The sequence below is a fragment of the Loxodonta africana genome, chromosome 6 (assembly GCF_030014295.1).
Source record: "Loxodonta africana isolate mLoxAfr1 chromosome 6, mLoxAfr1.hap2, whole genome shotgun sequence".
Taxonomy (NCBI): domain Eukaryota; kingdom Metazoa; phylum Chordata; class Mammalia; order Proboscidea; family Elephantidae; genus Loxodonta; species Loxodonta africana.
The window spans coordinates 104,630,753-104,649,108 of NC_087347.1; the positions used below are offsets into that span (position 1 = coordinate 104,630,753).

At 38.9% G+C, this 18,356-nt stretch overlaps 1 protein-coding gene across 12 annotated transcripts in view; it reads left to right on the plus strand.

Moving 5' to 3' along the window:
- Window positions 1-8,838, plus strand: part of GTDC1 (glycosyltransferase like domain containing 1) — a 428,985-nt gene extending 420,147 nt beyond the window's left edge. For 6 of the 12 annotated variants that reach the window (XM_064287241.1, XM_064287242.1, XM_064287245.1 and 3 more), the window contains 3 exons: window positions 1,901-1,971; window positions 2,673-2,764; window positions 6,549-7,683. In XM_064287241.1, the coding sequence (XP_064143311.1) occupies window positions 1,901-1,971; window positions 2,673-2,764; window positions 6,549-6,695 (310 nt within the window). In that variant the 3' untranslated portion in view covers window positions 6,696-7,683. The other 6 variants (XM_003405851.4, XM_010586335.3, XM_064287250.1 and 3 more) reach the window with 5 other exon arrangements.
- The last annotated feature ends 9,518 nt before the right edge of the window (window positions 8,839-18,356 follow it).

Here is an 18,356-nt window from a genome sequence, read left to right on the forward strand (position 1 = left end):
AACGTATTTTAAAACATAGTCCTGATTGAAATAGTGTATATAGCAAGGTTGAGTATTTTAACAAGACAAAAATATAACCTCGGTGGTTGTTTGTGTTTTGTTTTGTTTTTACTTGATGAATTGGAATAGAACCATGAATAAGATAATTTACAAATAAAAGTTGAAATGTGGAATTTGTCTTTTTTTTTTCCAAAAATCCAATCATGCTATTCCTATCTTACTGAATTTTAATTAGCAGAGGCATTTTTGGAAATGGCGTGGTATGTGTTCATATGATGACTCAAAATGTAACTTAGCCTGCAGTTTTCTCTCAGGGAACAGAATACTCTTAATTCAAATCCGTTATTAAAAAGCAGATAACATGTGCACTTTCTGAAATGCCTGTGACTTCACTCTTTTGATTTTACGTAATTACAAGAGAATGTTCATATGTATTTGCTTTTCGATTGGCACGGCGTTTTAAAGCTGAGTGTCTTCAGATGAAGTTCTTATTTTCTTTGGTTCATGAAGAATATTACTGGTTTATGTGCTCAAAACTTCTGTTGATGTTTTATAAATGTAGTCACAGTGTATTTTATAGCTGTGCTTACAGTAAGAATTTCTGTGTACCCTATACATGTAAAGAAAAAAATATGAAATATAAGTGTGATTTCTGAAATGAGTAACTGGTAACTAGATTCTGTGCTTTTCCACTGTGTTACCTTGAAACTTCTATCAGTTTTAAAGCAAAACTTTGAACTCAGTATTTTTTCAAACTTTGCAGCCTCAAAGTAAAGACTTTCCATTTAAACAAGTTAACATAATAAAATAGGGAAAGCATCACCCACTTACAAACAGCTTAAATTGCATGTACTTTGTCACTGTAAATAAACAAGGTAAACATTGACATGACTTCAAATTATTCTTGGGTTGAAAAAAATCTGCAGTTCAAAATAAAATTCTGCCTTTGGTCAACAGTTTGGATGCAATTCAAAGTTTCTCATAAAATAAACATATTTTAAAGAGTGTTTTGAATTTCACTGCATAATTTCTAGCCAAGAGAAATTACAGTGGTATCTTTAAAGTTTATTATATGTCAAATCAATAGCCATTATGCAGGGGTAAAACAACCACTGAGATGCAGTACCTTTCCCCCACTTAACCCTTCCTACCCTTACAGGAAGAAAACTTCCTATAGGTGATCTTTGGGGGAAAACCCTCTCACAAACTGAAACTTTCTTTTTGTGTTTGTTTAATCAATAAAGGTATTCTTTTATGATGAAATGGAAAATGATCTAAGTTTGGAGGCAAGAAAGCAAAATGTTCGTTAAAGCAATGTTCATGAGAGTTTTTCCATCAAGGAAAGGGGGATAGTTTTATCTTCTGCATAATAACAAATTGTTTTGAAGCATGAGCTTAAATGAAAATGCCCCATCACAACAGACTGTAAATTTTTTTCTGGTGCTTTAAAGAGTGCCTCGATCATTTCCACGGCTACAGTGTTAAAGTTAAGTATTTGCTATTTTATTTAAACATTTTTGAAAAATGAACATTCTGGGCTTTGCAGCATTATTAAGAAAAGCTGTCCGTACTTTACCACGTTGTTCCATGTGTTTATCTGCTGATTATAAAATGTGTTAAACAGTATTTTAAAAATAAAAAAAAAAAATGCAGAGCTGCGCTTTGATTAATTCAGTGAACAAAACATATGCTGTTGGTTCTGTTCTATGAAATTCATATATGATCAATAAAATCTTTTAAAAGAGCAACTTTGGCTTCTAGGATTGTACTGCCGACCATGGTTTTTGTTCCAGTGAACTCTGGACTCGTACTGTTAACTTAGGCAAACAAAACCACTTTCTGGCTGTGATAGTAATGTCTTTTTAATATATTCTTGCCCCCCTTTCTAAAATTTCTTTAGGTTGGAAGCTGTGTATTGTGGTTGTTACCCACTTTGTCCCAAGGATTTGGTTTATCCGGAAATATTCCCAGGTAGCTGCCTTAATATACTTTTGTCTTTGCTGAGGTTTAATACATGATTCATGCTAAATTAGAAAGTTTGAAAATAAACTTAGGCAGGAGCAATTGTTTATTTGGCAAGTCAACATGTTAGTGTTAAGGAAAATTTTATGTGTTTTAATACATTAGAGTAAGCTTATATTTACCATCTGTTCTTTTAAGATAACAAAAAAGCAAGTTTTCAAATAGCATTCTTCATTGTTAGCATACACATCCCATAATGATGGATTTTTATAAGCAGGTCAGCGTTGCTGCAATAGCTTACAGATTTTTTAAAAAAAATATACACAGAAAAATTGAGAACTGAAAGTCGCACCAAATTATTTAAACAATCAACTAGTTAATAATATGCAACTGTTGTGCAGGGTCCATACGGCTATAATACCAGTTCTTTGAAAAAATTCTCATCACTAAATATATCACATATGCATTGTGTTACATTAGAATAATGTATTTTAATCACCCAAAGGAGATGTCTAAACAGCACAACTACACAGTCTTATTTAGCATTAAACATCCTTGTGAGCTGAGGTAACCTTATAAAATCATGCTTAAATAATGTAAAACACGAGGCGGCACAGAGCAATATGCATTTTTAATTAGTAAAGTGACTAATATCGAGTGTGTGCTTTGAGGTTTTTGTTTCATTAAAAATGTATCTGTTTTTCCTGCAGCCGAATATCTGTATTCTACACCTGAACAGCTTTCAAAAAGGCTCCAGAATTTCTGCAAGAGACCAGATACTGTAAGAAAACATCTCTATAAGGTAGTTATTGAGAAGAGGTCTTATGTGGTATAAATGCCATACTGAAGTACAAAGAAAAATCTTTAAAAAAAAAAAAAACATTTAATTAACATACTAATGTTTAAAGGAAACATGCTAGGGATGGATATTAGTTGTTACACTAACAAGGATTAATTAAACTGGATGCCAGTTGTATTAACCTAGGTCTTATGAAATACGTGCACTTAATCACCGTACATGCTTTTTTTTTAATTTATTGTTTTCTGAGATGACTGTCCTTTACATTTAGCCCCAAGAGGCTTATAAAAATGAACCTGGATTAATGTAACTCATTAGTTTAAAAGGAAGTAAAGGAAAGATTCCACAATTATACTAATGAGGATAAGCCATTCTTCCCATCATAATGAAATCTTCCGTCCTCAAAAATCCAGGTGAATGACAAGACTGAAGTTCGGTGTTCGTTTTGGAACAACTTTAAAGATGATTTTCAAGAATCGCATATTTGCATTTCGGGTTCAATAAAATGATGTAAAAATCCTCGGTTTGTTTAGAATTAGACTGCCAGTCTCGTCTCTGAATAGCAAAGGCGATAGGGGAATAGTATAAATAGCCTCATCGTTTGGTCCCTTCGTTCATTATCTTTTCTCCCATTGTTTCAATCAAGATTTTTACATTGTCAAAGTAACACAAAGAGGCCCTACTAGAAGTCTAAGTAATCAAACTAGGATAAATCTGCTTCACGAGTGTCCGAAGGTGGTTCTAGGCCATAAGTAAGACACCTTTTTACATTCTTTGAATGTAGCATCTTCATTTTACATAAATTCAGGATAGTATACAATCTCTCAGTTTTATAATCTGGCATATTTTAATTTTCCTATGTTAACTATAACCTTGACACATGAAATACGGTCGTCTGCCTCTTTTCTTTCCTTCCCATTTCATGGCCTAAAATACATATTTACAGAGTGATACATCAAAACATGAATTTGTTTCTGCAGGAAACAGTTAAACTTCAGGAAAAAGGGAGAGAACCAAAAATGCAATTTAACACCCAATTTCAAGCTCATTATCTTTCATTGTCTATTAACTTGGCAATGGTTCAGAAGGTAGCTCATAATAGTTTAAAATGCTGAGTGAACAGTTCCAGGCTTCAGTATTACTCCTTGAGTCAATACTATTGTGTCGTATACAGGGGAAGCTTCACAGGCAAAACAGCCCTCCAAGGTTGACCTCAGTATTTCTTAATTTTTAAAGTTCCATAGCAGTTTTGTTTTGTTTGTGTCAAATATTAATGAAATCATTTCCCACATGGTAAACTACCAAAATATGCAGAATATGAAAACTAAGGAAATAGACCAATAACTATTAATGCAAATAGATTCCTATATATGACGCGAAGCTATTTTCAAAGAGTTGAAAGTCAAGTTTTTTTTTTATTATTCTTTCAGGTGAATTTTTGGTAAAGTATTTACAAATGTATTCCCATCATTAAAATATATCAGCTTTTAGTTTTGCTTCAGGTTAGGCTTTATTAACCCTGTTATTTTGCATCTGCACCTTTTTAACCATTTAGAAGTTACTGCAACAAGTTGCCTTTAGTTAGAAAACAGATCTCTAATTGAAGTATTTTAATGCAGCTACTGCCATAATTATAAAATGAATGTCAGCTGTTAAAAAAATGAACTTGTTACTCATGCAGTTTAAAAGAGAAGCTATGCCTTAAATGTTATTTCATTGAATTGTTGCATCTTACTGTTTCCATGTATTAAAGTCTGTTATATCATAAAATGTTCCATCTCAAAATTTTATAGTCATTCATGTCTAAGCGTTTATAAGAATGTATATGTGTAATTTACTCATAAATATTTTTTACCTGCGATTTTTATCCTTATAAATCTATAGTATGTTTTCACATATGTACTCGTTTATAATTCTCAGTGATATTGTATCAAAGTAGTGTTCTCAAAAAGAAATATATCAGTCCAAGAATGATAAGTAACCAAAGGCTCTATGGCACAATTTTCAGGAACAACTGGTACGTTGCAAGGCATCAAGTTAAATCCACAGGAACCACCGGAGTTTTTAGTTTGGTTATCGTAATAGGATTTTGAGTCAAAACAGAAAAAGAATGTCGTCTAAAACTTCACGATTAAGATGTAGTAAATTATGTTGTTTTTTACCTGATGTTCTATAAATATACACATTTTCAGATAATGTTTGCTTTTACTACATACCAGAGTATTAACCCCAAAGCAGCTTTTCATCTCCTTTTTTTATGCAGTGGAAGAGGATCCTTTGTGTACAGTGAAGAGCATTTTTTTTTCTTTTTTAGATTTATTCCATTGGACAGTGCCGTTTTGCTTTTATAAAACATATGCTTCTAAGATCTAAAAGGATAGAATGTCACTGAAATCTTTAATTTGCTCCTTTTACATTTTTACACCTTATTTTTGTGTGTGTGTTAGAAGTTTACATTTTAAAATCATCTCAACTGCTTATCATCTAGAGTTCACTTTAGGATAGGATTTTTCATATGGATTCACACTTAGAAATTTAATGACTAGAATAAGACTACTAACACTTGGCTTTCTTCCCACGTGAGACGTTATACTTTCATTATGAGTGAGAATTTGGGGGCTATAACTTGAAGCCGGATTTGAAATGGAATGCTAGTAACTGAAAAGCAGAAACAGAATTTGGTACTTTCTTTCTTAAAGTGACTCTTTCGACTACAGAATACTGTGTCCTTGACTTCCTATCTGAAATGGTTTCAGGCCTGATATGTGTAAATTGGTCGTGTGCGTGCATGTGTGCGCGCTGTCTCCTCCCCTCCCACACACACACACATTTTTCTTAGATCTTTAGAGAAATTCAGTGCATGCGAATATCAAATGCTAGCTGAGCCACTTCTTAATAAGTTGACATCTACAGTTTAGTCATTGACTACAACTTTCTTGTATGTTCAGTACATATCCTTTTCTACCTAGAGGAAGTACACTGAGCACAGTACATGTCAAAGATAAAGTAGGTTTCACTTCATTCGCAACAGGAAGCTTGTATATGAGTCCCAAAGGAGCCCTAGTAGTGCAGTGGTTAAAGCGCTCAGCTGCCAACCAAAAGGTCAGCAGTTCGAACCCACTAGCCACTCCATGGGAGAAAGATGTGGCAGCTTGCTTCCTTAAAGATTACAGCCTTGAAAACCCTGTGGGGCAGTTCTACTCTGTCCTGTAGCGTCGCTGTGAGTCAGAATCGACTCGATGGCAACAGGTTTTCTTTTTGTTTTTTATATGACTCTCAAGCCTAATTTGAACACAGGTTTCTACATATAATCATAAAATAACCAGCCAAGGATTGACTTCCTGTGTTAATAGTTCTCCTTTCCAACCTGAACAAGTCTAACACTGTCAAGTTGTATTTTCTTTGCCTCATTTTTACTCTGTGATTTTCCTTACTAAAAATTCCCAACGATTATTTGAAGTCAGTACTTCATATTTTTAGAGAACCTTTGATCATCATATTTTCAAATGCTTTAGGAAAAAAAACTTACAGGGATATCCACTTGTTATCAGTCTTGAAAATAGCCCAAGAGTACAAATGGAGCAGCCGGGAAAGGTAGACACAGCCAGACTGATGGAAGGGCTTCACAGTGCTGTCCTGTTGCTCATTCACTTCATTAACAAACTGAGTGATATTCTGCCGGGGGGGGCGGGGGGGGAGAATGTCATTATTTCTTTTACTTTTTCAAGAATGACCTATAGTTACTCAGATGATGGCTGCTGATTTTTATTTTGTTCTCCCCTTCAAGTTCTTCAACGTTCAAGAAACCTCTATAACCTGCTGTTATTTGGAGAAGAGGAGAATTTTCAGATTTCTGCCCATAACTGATTCCAAACAACGATTAAGCTTGCAGTTCAGACTCAGCGCTCAGAAAAACCATTTGTGGTTGCCTTAATTATGTCAGGCCACATCTACCCAAGCCACAGCCAAGAAGCCACTTTAAGTTTCCTTAAAGAGACTGGTCACTTTAGAAGAAATTTTTTCACTTTGAGTCCCCTTTTAATTTGAGCTTGTACTCTAGATGTGAATAAGGTGTTGCTCACTCATATTAACTCCTCCAAAGTCATTACTTTTTTCTTACAAATGAAAACTTAAAAGCTTGTGACATTTCAAGAACTACTAAAAATTGAACCAGCACAACATAAGGCGAAGTCTCAGTCTTAGTCTCTCTCTCTTCTCCCCACCCTTCCCTCCTTCGATTTGATTTGATTTGATTTTCCTGTGATTTTTCTAAGCAAAATAAAAGCAAAAAACCTTCAGCTCCGGAGATACACTCTGGGTGATTAAGATCAGCTAGAGGTTTTGGCTTCATGTCCTTCTCTGCTATTCATTTACAGTCTGGCTTTAGGTGATTTTCTTGGCCTCTAAATGATGCATCTGTAAAACTGGATGGATTTTTTTTAAAGACCTTCATAACATTTTCCCCCTGAGTACTGCCATAATGAAATAATGGATATAAGCCCATTTGTAAACTTGAAGCACTTTATAAATTTCACCTTATAGTAATGGTATTTATCTTATGCCTTTGCCACTTAAAAAGTAAGATTCTCATTACCAGAATCATGTATGAGGACGTTGTGTATCTTGTGTTCGTAGAAGTTAAGGCTGGATGATAAACGTCTAATAGCCGTCATCCGTAACGTAAACCAGGACATTTGTGTGCAGCAGCATGTACCCATTTCCAAAAAACAGTGGCTTTTCCCCTATGGCTGGAAGTATAGTTGCGCTTTAAACCAGATACTGGAATTTCCTGAGATGATGAAACTTGAGAACCATTTACTTGGTGGCTTTTTGAAATATAATTGACCTACGTTATTCAAATTTGCAATATGAATTTTCAGCATACTTTTGTCGCTCAGTCGTTAATGCGTCTTCTTTTCCTTCTCTCCCTCTCCCTTACAGGGTAAAATGGCTCCGTTTTCTTGGGCAGCCCTACATGGTAAATTCAGGTCTCTGCTTACAACAGAACCTAAAGAAGATTTGTGACAGATGGGGCTAAGTCACAAACTTGCAGCCTAAGGCAGAATCTGTAGAACTTTCCAGAGTGTGCCCATATTTACCTGATCAGAGAGAAAAGAAAATCTGCAGAGGAAGCTGAGCCTGGCTGCTTGTCATAGCTGACACAGAGCCATCTGCCACAAACCTGTGGCGGCTTCAGATCTCCAATCCCTGCCACCACCCCAACTCAAATTAAATACAGATTCCTAGAGACGTTATGATGGTTACACATGTCCTCGGCATCACATGTAGGAGACTGTTCAAAAAAAATATGTGGCCTGTTGTATAACCGCACTCATGTATCCCATATGTGGTGCCACATTGAATTTCCGGTTGAATCTGTTTTTATCCTTTGTACTGGATGACATGGTGCCTGAATTCTTTCTCTTCGCCGACACGATGGCAGCCAAACCAAAGCTTCAAACGCTTGCACTTGGCTGGGTTTCTACCTAGGTTGCCAGGTTATCATCGGAGCCTTCTTGTGTCCTCAGAGGGCCACAGGGTCTGAAAAGAGGATCAGAATGCTATCGGGCTAATTGGGCAGCCATCTCAGAATTGTCTGTGAGCAAAGGTCTGCTTTAGCACTTTTCTTTTAGCAAATTAATGACTCTCCGGCACAGGGGTTTTTAAGTGAAGGTATTAATAAGGGGTCTGGCAGGTATTCCCATGATTCACAGCGTTACATTTGCATTTAATTAATCTTAAAGAAAGTTGCAGGATAAACAGCTGTAATTCGGACAGACATGGGAAGTACACTAAGTGGAGCCATCTCTCCCATAAAATGAACACTGAGATACTTGTTTTAATTTTCTTTCCCAGAGCTAAAGCTGGAGAAATCAAAATACTTCTAACAAAACTAGTTATTTGGATATAAATACTCCTCAAAAATATTTGCATCCAGCTACAAATACGATCTTTTCACGATACATCACTTAGGATTCCAATAGGCAAGCTGCTGTATTTGTTGATGTAAAGATGTTTTGAACGGTTAGATTGTAAAATAAATTTTTAATAAAGTACCCACTGCAATTTTTAATTAGCATATCTCATCTACGTGTAAGTGTATATGTCTATCCGTTTCTCACCGAACACTTCCTGTGTCAGAGACAACGAATACAATTGTTTCTTCTCTGGATGTTTTGCAAATGTTTGTAAGATATTATGACATTTCCAAGATTTTCTTTGCATTCTGGAAAGCAGGAGGTAAACATTTGTAGTCATTAAGGTAAAGTCTGTTGATAAACCATCTTCTGTTTACTGACAGGTAAATTGTAACTTCACTTGCTTTTCAAATGAATAACTTCTTCACATTGCAGAGTGAGGAACAGCCAGGGAGAGATGGGTAGAAAAAGGCCAGACCTGGCTCTCTGGATTTGAGGCAGATTAAATGGTCTAGCAGTCATCTGAGATTGAGTGGGCAGTGGTTCAGAAATCCAGTAGGGCCCCTTTGACAGGTAGCAAAATTGTAAGCAAGAAATAGATCAAGGTCAGGAAGCCAGGTACAGCCCTTGGGATAGAGGCAGTCTTGCAGATCAAAGAAAGCAGTTCAGAATTCATGAGGCCTGGGAATTGTAAAGCAGGAAGAGTAAGAAGTAGAAACAGTGAGCTCTATTTTTGGACGGCAACTTTTCGCCCTAACCAGTATGAGATTCATAACGGGACATCACAGCACTGACTTCTACCACACCCGCCACCCCTTGAAGTATTTCCGTAAGCGCACTATGCTAATTTTTCCCACAGCAACACATGGAAGAGGATTGGCATGTTGATGCTTCTGACCATGCCTGGGGGAGGGGGCAGGGAGGTGGCCGGCAAACAAACACAGAAGGCACGTGTTATTTGCGTAAAAATAATGCAAATAGGATTGGTAGTCCTAGCTCCTAGGGAAGTCACTGAACAAATTACCTCCTCACTCATAAAACAAAGAGTTCAGGGGCTATTTCTGAAATTCCACCAGATCTAAAAAAGTAAAAAGTAAAGATATGAATAAGAAGCTCTTACACACGTCTCCTCAGCAGGGTTTATCATCTAATGAGACCAGTCAATTTGCTTTACTCAGATAGGTGCCATGTCATAAAAAAAAAAAAAAATGTGATGTTGTTGTTTTATCAAGATAATATGATAATCTCACCACCAAGAAGCAGTATTTAGACTACTGTGTTGTTCTGTCCTGAATAATGGGCTCAGATTTTATAGTGAATGAGATGTTATATGTACAACTGTCAGTATGTGTTTTCTCACTAACTGATGGGGAGAAGCATTAAATATATTTCAGATAGGACATCTAAAACATTTAAATATTTTCCTGATTGGATGAATATAATATTGAAAATTACCTGTATAATTTTTTTTCCGACACCCATAAAACTCAAATCAAACTGGCTTTAGCTGTGCTCAGCATTCCTTCTAGGATAAAAACTTACATTAAACTTACCACTTCTTAAAACCATGTTGTTAGATCTTGGTATCAATGCACATAAGCAATAAAAAGTTTTGTAAATGTGTAATTCTTAACATATGAAGAGATATGACTATATGAATGTGTGTGGGTACACACACGCTTCTTGACACCCATAACATGGTAAAATGGAGTGTTATTAAGTGAGTTAACCCATATTTTGTTGAAGTTGGAATAAATTGGGAACCCACATTTTCACTAAAGAAATCAAATGCCCCCATTACTTCTTATGTTGAGTATATTCTTTGAAAAGTTTGGTATGTTTTTAACATTCAATTCTGTTACTTTTATTCTTCTAAAATAAATCATTAAACCATTTTTAATTTTAAATATCTTTAAAGTCTGCCCATTGTCAAGACCTCTGATACCATGTCTAGGATGCCTGCCCTGAACTCACTTTATGGTAAGCCATTAATTGTGTTTACTAGCTAGGTGTTTCTATAATAAATAACAGAACATCTAAGTTCTTAACCTGCTCAGTTACGCCATGTTGATCAGGAAGATGCATTCAAAAGGTCTTTCTCGGAATGCTCCTGCTTTTAATAACCACCCTTCAAACACGGTTAGGCTTAAATGCCCAGCTCTCATTCTTAATTCTTCAGATCTGCCACATGAAGATGGTAGCAGAATCGGTAAGTCAGTAGGAACCTTAGTCATAGAGGGCTGCAGAGGTAGAGGGCTGCAGAGATTAATTTCAACACCTTGAAATGCATCTGGAAGCAAAGATTTCATTTTATGTTGAAGGTGTTAATTCTATTTGATATTTTTAAAAGTAAAATCTGTGTTTTTGAGAAAGCATCTGCTACCAAGAAATATTATGAGCCACAAAAGAATTTTCATTTAAGCCTTAAGATACTTTCTGTAAGTGATAGATTTGGCTTTCAAAATGGAAGTCCATGCTGTCTTTTAATATCTGCATATTCTATTAGTCTTTGTCCTCAATTGACTAGTGACAGGTACCAGCCTCACTGCCTTTTGCTTCAGTGAGAAATTGGGTAGTATTTAATGCCAGATTTTATATGTAACAATGAAGAGAGTATGTTATAAGCCACTGACTTGAACGTGTTTCACGTCAATGTTTGAACTGAGATACAGCACAACTTAGAAAAGTTGATAGTATCAATTGCTTCTTCTACATTACCCACTCTCTTCAAAGCTATTTATTAAAATGTAATTGAGAAAGTTTAAGAACATGAAAACAATTCTACATGTTGCTCAAAGATATATCATATGCAATAAAAGTATAATGAAAAATTGGAAAATTAACACCAAATTTACAATAATGATGATGTCGGGGGAATGATGATGGGAACTTGAATGGAACATATAACTGGGCAGGGGCGCATACACTACATGCTTTACGGTTTATTAAGCTCAGGTATTGGTACACAAAGGCTTGTTACTATTATTTATGACGCTTGTCTTAAATGTTCTTGAATATACCTTTTGATAGGAGCTATAAATACTTTGGGAAGCATGTGGCTAGTTTTGCTACCATGTCATCCTTAACATTTCTTGACTCCCTAAACCATTAATACAAACAGAAGACCATTTTCCCTTAGAAGGTGGCAGAGTCTACTCTTAACTTCTGGCTTTGTATGAAAAGACTTGCCTCTGCTTACTGAGAGCCAAGGACTTAACCCCAACCCTGAAACAAATCATATGGTGAACAGTGAAGAAAGTCTGAGTTGACTGTCCATGGGTTCCTTTCTCTTGGAACTACTGATCACCATGTCTGTCATCTGTGTCATTATTAAATATAAGATGGAAAACTATACTTCTATAAACTCTCTTTTGAAGGGTAATGAGAGGAAGATGAAGGCAGATGTTAAAGGAGTCCAGTCCTTTTATCTTGAAAAATTCAGAGCTGTGTGGTGGAGCACAAGAGCTCTCTGAGTTCCTAACCACATTGGCCACTTCCTGTCATGTTATCATCCTCTTTCCTCCTCAAGATACATGAGTGACTTGTGGGCTCTGTCCTTTCGTTGTAGCCTATCCTATGACAAGGGGAGCCTCCCTATTTAGGATGTCCTCGCTATATGTAGAGGCACACATGACTTCAGGGACCAGGATCCCCACCCACCCTTCAGTCCATTTCCATAAATTGGAATTTGGGATCAGTGTCTTCAGGGTCCTCCCATTAGTTATCATTACAAGAGTGATCCTTATTCTCTCACTTGGCTCTGTCATAATGAATTTCAATCCTAGAAGAAGTTCATAATTTTTTTCATAAACTTATATAAGGAATTTATTATTCTTGGGAGATAATAAAAATTGCTCTCCTGTTAGTGACTGCATTTAAATAGCAGATCTAAGGTGGGATGCTAGAAGATGTGGCTTCTACTAACATTGTTTGTTTAACACATTTCACTAGGAATTTGAAATCCTTTATAGTTGAAAATCTAATGTTTCACTATCATTTCACAAAAAAGAAAATTAAGATATCATGAAGTGACATATTTTGGAGTTGGACTGTTTGAAATAGAAAGACCATAAGCCTTTCCCTGCATGGGATAGCGTCATTGTTACCAATGTGCCTTTCAGGAAGCACCAAGTTCAAGGTGCATGACTCAACCTGGAGTTCTTTTCTATTTCTCCCCTCACCAGGCAAGAGAAGGCAAAGGGTGGGGGTGGGGGTGGGGGGTTGCTTTGATGCCCACACTGTCGGTGTTAAAAGGAACACGAGAGACCATGTTGTGTGGAAATTGCAAACTAGGAGACTGTGGACAGAGTATTACCTGTGATCTGGTGGTATTTGGCTAATGTTTTAAGCGATTGTTATTATATCTCTAGGGAGGCATTCTCTCTCTCTGTCACAGGCCACACCACTCCCTGTGGTCTTACTTTCTGCTGGATGTCTACATTTATTTATGTTACTTTCCTTGCCTTCCTGGTAAGCATTTATTTTTGGAACCTCCCCATTTTAGATGTGGAGACTGGAGGGCCTAAGGAGAAACTGACTTGCCTTGGGTCCCGTGGTGATAGCGGCAGGTCTAGAACTCTGGTTCCCAGGGCTCTTTCAGTAGACTGTGGTCAACTCAGTTGGTCAAGATCACCCACCCCTGAAAGAAAGCCAAGGAGGAAAAGATCTGTCCCTGCATTCTTTCCTCTTCTCCCACTTCTCTTACTTTCAGAAGAAACATGCATTAATAAGGTGCTAACACCTTACTGTAGATTTATTTCATGTGACTCCTGGCTGCATTTATATTCTAAATGACCATAAGGAAAGAATGCAAAAGAATTATTCCTGGCACTAAAATTTCAGACTCTGTGTTACCTGTGATATTTCTGAGCAGCCGAGTCTTTTCTACTGCCTCTCGAACCATACAACAATGAAGTTGCTTATCCACATAGATACAAGGCTGACTCTGTATCCAAAACCCTGTGTCCACGAGCCCACCTGGTGCAAAGGGCCAAAGAGCAGGAGGAACAGGTTGTTTCAGTAGCACCTTTAAGTGTGCAGCACTGGGCCGGCTTCCTCTCATCCGGAACAGATAACCCAGAAATTACATCCTGAAACTTATTTCCTTGGAAAGAAAAGGAAAGGGAGGGATAACTTTAAAAGAAGATACTTCTAATATGGTATTAAACTGTAATTCATAGGGAAATTTATGCCTGAGATATGAATTTCTGAAAATAGGGTTTTTTTTTTAAGGCAAACAGTGACACATCTTTAATTATAGAGTAATCAATACCAGTGGTGTATTATCTCCTGATATTTCCTTACACAGATATCAAAGCATGCAGCTGTTTTTGAAAACGGATAATCAAGTACAATATAAGTATATTACATCTTGCACTTAAAACACACCCTTCAACTAAGCAGCATCATGGAGCACTTAACAGTGAGAAACAGAGCTGCTTATAGTAGAATCCTAACTGAACAAATTAGCTTTGAATGGTAACTTAAGAATCGTAGTCAAACCTAAATGCCTGTTCTTGCCAGCAAAGACATTCCAAAGGCATAGAACATGCCAAGTACAAAGTCTTTACTTCAGGATTATGGCGGCAGTTCTCAAAAGCCAGCATAACTTAATGATCAATCAGAAGAATATAGAGCAATAACTCCACAACTGAAGGATGCATTAAAAAATGGTACAAGGCATTAATAGTGGAATGGGGAGGCAGAGTGGGACTGTAACCGAAAGTATGAAGCCCTTGGAAAGCTCTATTTATTGCTTTCAATCCAGGCAGCAAAAAAGAAAGAGAGATAAACATGGTCAAAGAAAAGTATGTGGACAAATGTGGGGGGTAAGAAAGGAAACAAAGGTTAAACAAGGCCAATATGATTCAGAATAAAAAGGGGGGAGTGGAGTATAAGGAGCCGGCTGCCATTACTAAATGTTACTGAAGAAGAACTGAAATTGAGATGGGGAGGTCTGGGTATTTTACTAAGTGGATTACTGTCCTCTCCCTTGGGTGTCTGAAGTTGCAGATTTTAACTTATTTGATGTGGGGTCTTATTGTGAAATTCTTCGTAGGGGGAAGGGTAAGTAGAGACATTTATGAACACTTCAAAAAAAAAAAACTCGTTGCCATCAGGTCGATTCTGACCTATATGACCACTTAGAAAGTAGAAAAGGGAAACATAGACATCTTATAAATTTAACTATGATAAACCCAGTGTTTGAAGCTATGGACAAAGATAAATGGTCAAAAAAAATTAGCTCATGATAATAATAGAACTTAAAGGGAACCTAGAGGTTCATCCAAAAGACAGACAAAACCCATAGATGTCTGAAACCAAGGATTTTGAGTGACTTTTAAAAAAAAAAAAAATTTTTTTTTTAACTTAGGGGTGATTTTTATTGCCACTCTCCTTTCTCCACCCTTTTGAAAACATAAATCGTAACTGGCATTTAGAAACCTGGTTGCAAACATCACTTACTAATATAAACTTAATTCTGAGCTGTTCTTTGGTGGGTGGTAAAAAATACGACCGAACAACAACTGGCCTGAAACAACAGGAACGGGGTGATCCACTCAAACTCAGAAGAAGAAAAAAATCCAAATTTGCTCTTTAGCCTTATTTATTTCACTGAAAGAGCCAAAAAGTGGTGAGGGTGTGGCTAAATCCCAGAAGAACTAGATACTTAGAGGGAGATTTTTCAAGTTTTGGTAAATGTGTATCAGGAAGTGCTATTTTTTAGGGGGAAGGGTTGGAACTCTAAGGTAACCTGCATTGATGTGTGTGTCTGCTAATCTGGGGCTCCTTCTCAGGGCAGGTGGGAAAATAAGGCTCTGCCTTCTACAACTGAAGACAGTGGGGCGGAAGACTTAACTGTGTTCTTACTCCCCTAGTGTAATGCCGCTGTTATCTGGCCGGCAACCAGTCCACAGACATATTGGCTCAGGCATTTGTCTGGCCAATATTGTTAGGAATCATTTAAATTGAAAATATGGATCAGATGGTATTTAAGAATTACTGATAGGCGGCTATTAATCTTGAATGCAAATAATATTTGGTGTGTGGGAAAATCACTTAACTGGAAGCACATGGAAAAACACTTTGAAATAAAAAAGAAAAAAAAAAAAACTTCCTGTGGGGAAATGTCATTGATGGAAGAAAATACAAATGAAGAATGGAAAACATCTACAAAGAAGAAGACTGGTAAAATGACTAAGCAAAGCATCCTCGTCACCTTCAACCTGGTGCGTCAATTGGATGAGCCCATAGGAGAGTTGCAGCCCTGGTGGTATAGTGAGTGGTTAAGAGCTTGGCTGCTCACCAAAAGATTGGCAGTTCAAATCGACCAGCCACTCCTTGGAAACCCTATGGGGCAGTTCTACTGTGTCCTACAGGGTTACTATGAGTCACAGTGGGTTTGATTTTTGGGTTATTATTATTTTTTTTTTTTTACAGTAGAGTTAGGAGACCTAGTGGCGTAGTGGTTGAAGTGCTTAGCTACTGGCAGGTCGTTGGTTAGAAAACCCACCAGCCACTCTGAGAGAGAAAGATGTGGCAGTCTGCTTCCCTAAAGATTAAAAAAAAAAAAAAAAATAGCCTTGGAAACCCTGTGAGGCATTTCTCCTCTCTCCTGTAGGGTCCCTATGAGTCAGCATGGACTCCAGGGCAGTGGGCTGGGTTTTTTTGTTTGTTTGTTGTTTGTTTTTTTTTGGTATAGTAAACACATTGCTAACAAAGAGACAAACCTCCCTATTTGTACAGCTGACCCAACGACAAGAGAGAAAAAATACAGACGCATGTAACGCCTAGTGGCTCCTGCGAAACTGAGAGGTGTCTGCTGTCTCATCACAGTGTAGAAACGGGGACGCGAACGGAAATTTCTAAACACTTCTCTCCCTTCTGTGGAGGACTGAGGACACCATGGAGTGGAACCGGTTTCTTAGAGCCCAGGGGCAGGGTGGAGATTGTTTGGTGATGATGATTAATTAAAAGGAGAGGAATCCAAGCAGTCATCTCCAGGCACTCTCCTGAGCTGCAGAGCCATGGAGGGGAACTTGTGTGCTCTCTGGTGCTTGCAGCTATGTTCCCTGGCTTTGAATCGGCTTGGCTTTTTTCCCCTGGATTTCCAATGCTGTGATACCAGGCCAGCAAAATGGAATCTACAAAATTGCAAAACAAAACGGGGAGGGGGGGAAGGGGGGAGGATTTTACTGAAGATAATGAATTGCAACGGTTTAACCACCAAATTTTAAAACTTAAAAATGTTGTATGAGTAATGAAGTTTTAAAGAAGCAAAATGTGTTCGAGCAGTTTATTTATAGTCCCTTTTTTGTAAGAGGTTCCCCAGACCTCTGGGTACATCAGCAAACTGTCCTCCCACACGACGGAGCGTGCAGCTGCGATTTGGCCCCGGGCACCACCTACCCGGAGTCTCTACCTAATGCATTTTACATTTCCACAGATAATAAAAGAGGGAGAGAGAAGAAGAAAAGGGCGGGGGGAGACAAGAAGGGGCCTTTTTCCCCTTCGGCGTTCTGTTTCCTTTTGTCGCGGCCGTCAGCTGACACATGGAAAATGTGGTGTACTGTTTTGTTTGCCTTTAATCTGTAATTAAGGATTCCTTGTCTGAGGCTTGCTACCTCTTTTCTCCTTCCCTCCCTGCCTCTGAGTTCTTGCGCCCTCGGTCTGGTCTGGCCCCTCACGCTGCAGGCTAGGGGCTCGGGGTCGCCTGGCTGAGCCGCCGGCTGTTGGGCAGGCGGCGGAGCGCAGGGGGCTCGGGTGGCACGCGTCCGGGCACCTCCGGCTCCTCCTGAGCCTGTGCCTCGCGACGGAGCAGCTGCACCCAAGTTGCGGGGAACTGGAAGGGCCGCCACGCGGGGCTCCTCGTGGCCTCTCACGGCGGGTCGGCGCGCGCCCTGGGACCAGGCAGGAACCGGGACCCGGCAGGAACCGGGACCCGCCGCCGCCTTCGCTGCGCGTCCGCTCCTCCCACGCCGCAACGAAGGAGCCAGAGCCCTGGTCCGCCGCGAACCCCGCGGCGAGGCGACGGTCCTCGACACTTCGCTCGGTCCCATCCAAAGTGGGAGGGGGGCGAGTTCTGCAACTCTTCCGGCACACAAAAAAAAATGGGGGCGGGGGCGGGGGCGGGGGGGAGACGGTGTCGGCGTTGCTGTCATAAAGTCCTCGCCGCGTCTTGGGCAGAGCCGAAGGAGCCCCGGACGATGGAGAGGCGCTCACACCCGCGAACGCGCACACTCCCACGGGCGCGCACACCCCGATACGCTCGCCCACTGTCACACACACACCCTGGAACGCACCCCAATGCGCGCGCTTCGACTCGACACCCACACACTGACACACACACATACAGGGCGGGTGTCCCAATTCTGCCCTTGCTCATTTGTTCAATAGTTGAATACTCCCTATCGGGCACCCCGGGAAAGGACATGCAGCCAAAGCGGGCAGAACTCTTTTTCTCTATGCGTGTAAGAATTTTGTTGAACTTCGTTCCCTAAGTCTGCCTGTCACAGTCCTCAGTGAGTGAATACGATAAAGATGCACTAAGCAGAAACAGAAATACTGATTTCCTTTTTGTGTGTGTGTGTCATAAGTAGAAACCGGAGAGTGGATGGGGTGGGCATGGAGGCTCTCCAGAAAGGGAATCTGGCTACACATTTAAAAATACTCCTCTC